Here is a 5698-nt window from a genome sequence, read left to right on the forward strand (position 1 = left end):
CTAGTACCACGACCCCTTCTGAAACCAGCCTGGAATTCTGGTAGTTCTCTGCTGATGTGCTGTTCAAGTCATTTTTGTATAATTTTCAGTAAAAACTTGCTTGCAAGTGAAATCAGTGAGATTGTTTTGTTGTTTCCACACTCTTTTGGGTCACCTTCCTTTGGGATAGGAACCCCAAAGAAAGGTGATTATATTGATGTGGGTGATTAATAATTTTATTTACGTACTGTCTTTTGGGCCCAGTATCACCAATATATACGTATTATATTAAGAGAAATAATTTCTAAATTAATTTTAAACTGCTCTTTCCAGTGCCTCTATGAGAACAGTATAAACCAGTTAAAAAAATTTTAATGAGCATAACAAAATCTCGAGGGGTTTATAGAGAAATATATGGCCTTAGGAAACAGTTGGGATTAGAGGTAAGAAAGTTAGTTTCAGGAGCAGGGAGAAGATGTAACATTTTGCAGTCCATTAAATTCCCAGTTAAAAAGCACTAGATTAAGACAATAAGCAGGAATTAGTTACTAAACCTCATTTAATATAAACAACTGCCTGTTAGGTTGTTTGGTACTAACGGCTCAGTTGGTGTTGCCCCTTTCTCTCTTTCAGTAGTTTCAGCAGGGACATGGAGCCAGAAAACCAAACACACATTTTGGAATTTATTCTTCTGGGACTCTCAGAAGAGGCCGACCTGCAGCCCCTCCTCTTTGGACTGTTCCTGTCCATGTACCTGGTCACCTTCACTGGGAACCTGCTTATCATCCTGGCCACCATCACGGACTCCCACCTCCACACACCCATGTACTTTTTTCTCTCCAACCTCTCTTTTGCAGACATCTGTTTCACTTCCACCACTGTCCCAAAGATGCTTCTGAACATCCAGATGCAGAACAAAGTTATTACTTATGAAGGCTGCCTCTCTCAGATGTATTTTTTCGTGATTTTTGGAGACTTAGACATTTTCCTCTTGACAGTGATGGCCTATGACCGGTTTGTGGCCATCTGCCATCCCCTACGCTACACAGTCATCATGAGCCCCCAGGTTTGTGGCCTCCTACTTCTGGTATCCTGGATACTGAGTGTTCTGGACTCTCTGTTACAATGCTTCATGGTTGTGCGGCTGTCTTTTTGCACAGAGCTGGAAATTCCCCACTTTTTCTGTGAACTTAATCAGGTAATCCAACTTGCTTGCTCTGACACTTTCCTCAGTGACTTGGTGGTGTTTTTTGAATCGGTACTTTTTGGTGTTATTCCACTCACTGCGATCCTTTTCTCTTACTTCAAGATAGTCTCATCTATTTTGAGAATGTCCTCGGCTGGGGGCAAGTATAAAGCCTTTTCCACGTGTGGGTCTCACCTCTCAGTGGTTTCCTTGTTCTATGGTACAGGTCTTGGAGTTTATCTCAGTCCTTCTGCTTCTCAAAATTTCAAGGCCAGTGCAATAACGTCAGTGATGTACACTGTGGTCACACCCATGCTGAACCCCTTTATCTACAGTCTCAGAAACAGTGACATAAAACAGGCTCTAAGAAAACTTTTCAGCTAAGAAAAGTTTTCTTCTTTTACTATCATTTTAGGGAGCTTTCGTAGCCAAGTGGAAAGAAGCCGAGCTGCAATCCCAAAGGCATGCAGTTTGAGGACACAAGCTGCTCTGTGGGAGAATGATGGGCAGTATCCTCCTGTATAATTAACTGCCTCTGAAAACCCCCAGAGGGTCTGCTACGGGCAGGATTTGACTCACTAGTATACAACAACTACAATAGTATCCATTATCTTAATATCAGAGTATTATGAATAATAGAGCTCAAAAATAATGAAGATCTTCCTGACTACACTTTCATCAATTCATAATTCTGTTCTTTTCAGATTTAATCTTCTTTGTTTTATACATTTTATGAAAAATATATGAGAAATTTCTCTTCTGAAAGTCTATTTTTTTCATCAGTTTTTCATCTATTTTTTTTTCATCAGTTCTGAAAACTTAGTGGTAAGGAATTGCACTGTCAACCTGAAGGCACGCAGTTCAAACCCACCAGCTGCTCCGTGAGAGAAAGATGGTCAATCTCCTCCTGTAGGATTTACTGCCTCTGAAAACCATCTATGAATTGATTCCCACTCGATAGTACACACCAACTCTGAATTATTGCTTCAAACAGATATCATGCTAAATATTTTGAGCAAGAGGCTTGTAAACATGTATCTACTAAATTGAGAGAAATGGCTAGTAATATGTTCTTGATTTTTGGAATGGTTCTTAGAAAAACACTGAAAACCAGACCTGTCAGGAACATTAATACCTCTTCTATCATCAGGAAGATGAGGGAATCAAAGACTCCAGTGAGATTACTAACTCCAAGAACATGCTGCTTTTTATCATAGTAGAAACCTTTTGTTATAAGAGCTGATTCATGTTTCACTGTGCCTGCCACATCTGTACTCATTTTACATAGACAGGCACATCACTGCTACTACTGACTTGGAAGCTTGTATTCTGAGATAAGAACATATTTGTTACCTCTTGTTGAAAGCAAAGAAGACTTCAAGAATTTATTGATGAAGATCAAAGAGTCTTCAGTATTAATTACCTGTGAGCTTAAAGAAAAGGGTGTTCAGAGCTGGGCTAGTAAGCAACATTATAATAAATTCATAACTATTGACATTTTCAGGGATTTAATTTACCTGACGGAACATTGGACCATTGAAGGTTATGGTGTGGTAACTCTAACGAGATAATCCCTATTCTAAAGGATTGTATTGTATTTGTAGTTTAAAGTTGGTTTTAGTTGTTGTTCTAAAGAATTTTTAATATTTTCTTTAGAAGTCTGCATTGTTAATTGTAAATAGAACTAGATATGCTATTTACAATAGCGTATCTAGTCCTTTATCGCCGTCAAGGGTCATTTCAAAATGCTAAAGAGAAAAGATGTCAGTTTAAAGACTAAGGTGCACCTAACTCAAGCCATTATCTTTTTATGGCCTTTTATACCTTTGAAAATAGGAAAATTAATAGACATACGAAAAATAACATTCCCCAAAATCGAATCTATAGCAATTGGTCTAAGAAAATATAGACTACAATAGACTGAAAGCTATAGAACTAGAAGAAAAATGAAATGAGTGGAGAGATACTCTGTGTTCATGAAAAAAGAGGCTATAATGAAGATGTAATTCTTTCCCAACTTGATTGTACACTTAATGCAATCCAAATCAAACTACAGGACAGTTGTTTTATAGATGTCAACAAAATGAATTTGAAGTTTTTATAGAAGACAAAATATTAAAGAAGCCAGGAAATTACTGATGTAAAACAACAAGATACAAGGGCTCAATACCTGACTTCAAGATAAAATGAAGTTGAGAACAACAAATGCTGATGAGGTTGTGGAGAGATAAGAACTCTTATCCACCGCTGGTTTGAATGTAAAATGGTTCAATCAGTACAAATATTTGTCTGGCTCTTTCTCGTGATGTTGGAAATAGAAATACTACGTCACCCATCAATTCTACTACTGTGAATATACTCTAAAAAGCCTGAACTGTTACCTAAACAGATGTCTCCTCACCCATGTTTATTGCTGTGTTATTCACAATAGCAAAGAGATGGAAGCAATCCAAGTGCCCATCAACTAATGAATTGAGGCGAAAACTCTGAGACAATCACACAGAGGATGATTTCTCAGCATTGAAACAAAATGAACTCAAAATGTTACACAACATGAAGGAGCACAGAAAACATTATGCTGAGTGAAATGTCAGTCACAAAAGGACAAATAATGCATAAAACTGCTGTTATACAATAGTACTGACATGGGAAGTGGGGGGAGAATAAGAAAACTGTGGGTACATAGTAAACACTGCATCGGAACAGAAAAGATAAAAAATATTTTAAAAATGTAAAAAAAATTAATAAATAATACATGGATAGTGGAAGAATAGATACATAGGTCACAGGAAAGAAGCGAGAGCCCAGAAAAAGGTCCATACAGATGTAGTAATTGAATCTCTGATTAAAAGGGCGGGGGGAATGTAACAACAACAAAAAGACTAACCAATGAAAAACATACTTTTCACACTCTTCAGCAAACGATGTTGCAACAATTGGTGTCCCTTTAAAATTAAACTTAAAGAAGATCTTGCACTTTTAACAAAAATGAACATAAAATATATCACAGGACAAAACCCAAAATTAAAAAGACCAAAACTTCTAGAAGAAAACAGAATGGCAGTATTGGTAAAGAATATTGAATATACACCGAACTGTCAAAAGAACAAGCAAATCGATGTTGGAAGAAGTTCAGGCATGACGTCCCTTAGAAGCAAGGGTGATGACGCTTCACATCACATACTTTGGACATGTTTTGTGAGGGACCAGACCATGAAAAAAGTCATCCCAGAAAACTGAGAATAAGAATGGGATGGAAAGCTCCTTGTTGGGTACTAGAGAGTCAGAACCGACCCATAGCTGACCCTCCGGTAGGTTTTCAGGGTCATGTGAGGAGACTGCCCTTCTTTCTCTGACAAAGCAGCTGCTAGCCTCCAACCGCATGCCTCAAACTGAATTGCAGCACAGCTTCTCACCACTAGGCCACTAGAGATCCCTAGGAGGTGAACTGATGCAGGGACTGTAACAGTGGTCTTTTAAGTACAGCAGAGGTGGTGATGACATCACAGGATTAGGCAGGTTTTGTTCTGATGTACATAGATACCGTGAGTTGAAGCCAACTCAACAATGCACAGGAACAACAGCACACAGGTCCAAAGAAGCCCGATCATTAGAAGAAAGTTCTACGCTGCTCTTGCAAGAAACTGCCACCCTTATGGACTGCTGGTTTCACAACTGTAGACATGGAAAAATGCTAAGCAAGTATGTGTTAAAATGTCAGATCACTCTACCATATTTCAGGGACTCTCCAGGTTCATGATTCATTTGGTTACTAAAAACATTTTAATATATTCTAGAGTTCAAATAAAGTTGAAAAGATGCTTTTTGTCAACTTTATTCTAAGTCTCTGAGATAGGAACTACCTACTGTTGCAATTTTGCTAATCAATAATTTTGAAAAATCTCTTAAGTGCCCACCTCAATCTCTAAGTTTCACTGTATTATTTTCTTCTCTTTTCCCCTTATGTTTCTATAGTTTTATTAGCATCAAGAATTGGTTCCTTTCATTGAATTAGGGTAAAATTTCACAACCCAAGTCATAGATGGATAACCTTTGTGATAATTCTACTCTGACGTTCAAATAATTAAAGGTAATTATGAACTGGTTGGCAAGAAGCCACGCTGCAATCCGGAAGGCACGTGGTCCGAGATGACTAGCTACACCAAGGGAGAAGGTCAGACAATCTCCTCTTGAGAGATTAACTGCCACTGAAAACTCCCTGAAGTGTCAGCTACCCACTGTTAAAACAACAAAAACAACCACAACAGTATAGCCATGAGGGTTTATGCCATCTATTCACCAGTTTTAGTTAGTGTCCAGTTTTCTGATTCAGAGGAAGCAATTGAAAAGACCGTGGCTTGAATCAGGCACACCTTAGTCCTCCAACTGACATTGCTGTTCTTCAGTACCTTAAAGAGGTTCCTACTGGAGACTTTTCCAACAGGATGGATGGTGAAGAGATTGAGATTGTACACAGCTTTAGTTTGCTTGGCTCCACAGTCAACACTCTTGGCACCAGCAGCCAGGAAATTA

The 5698-nt window shown here is 38.3% G+C and overlaps 2 protein-coding genes across 2 annotated transcripts in view; one reads left to right on the forward strand and one right to left on the reverse strand.

The window, feature by feature from the left end:
* LOC102855571 (olfactory receptor 7A5-like) overlaps positions 1-1549 on the forward strand; it is a 40704-nt gene extending 39155 nt beyond the window's left edge. The window contains exon 2 of the mRNA XM_006898307.1: positions 625-1549. Within this exon, the coding sequence (XP_006898369.1) occupies positions 625-1549 (925 nt within the window). The remainder of the gene's footprint in view (positions 1-624) is intronic.
* The window catches only part of LOC102845651 (olfactory receptor 7A17-like), a 215957-nt gene that overhangs the window by 66472 nt on the left and 143787 nt on the right, over positions 1-5698 (reverse strand). The gene's annotated exons all lie outside the window — the stretch shown is intronic.

Source organism: Elephantulus edwardii, unplaced genomic scaffold, assembly GCF_000299155.1.
Source record: "Elephantulus edwardii isolate Elephantulus edwardi_28Jun2011 unplaced genomic scaffold, EleEdw1.0 scaffold00226, whole genome shotgun sequence".
NCBI lineage: Eukaryota > Metazoa > Chordata > Mammalia > Macroscelidea > Macroscelididae > Elephantulus > Elephantulus edwardii.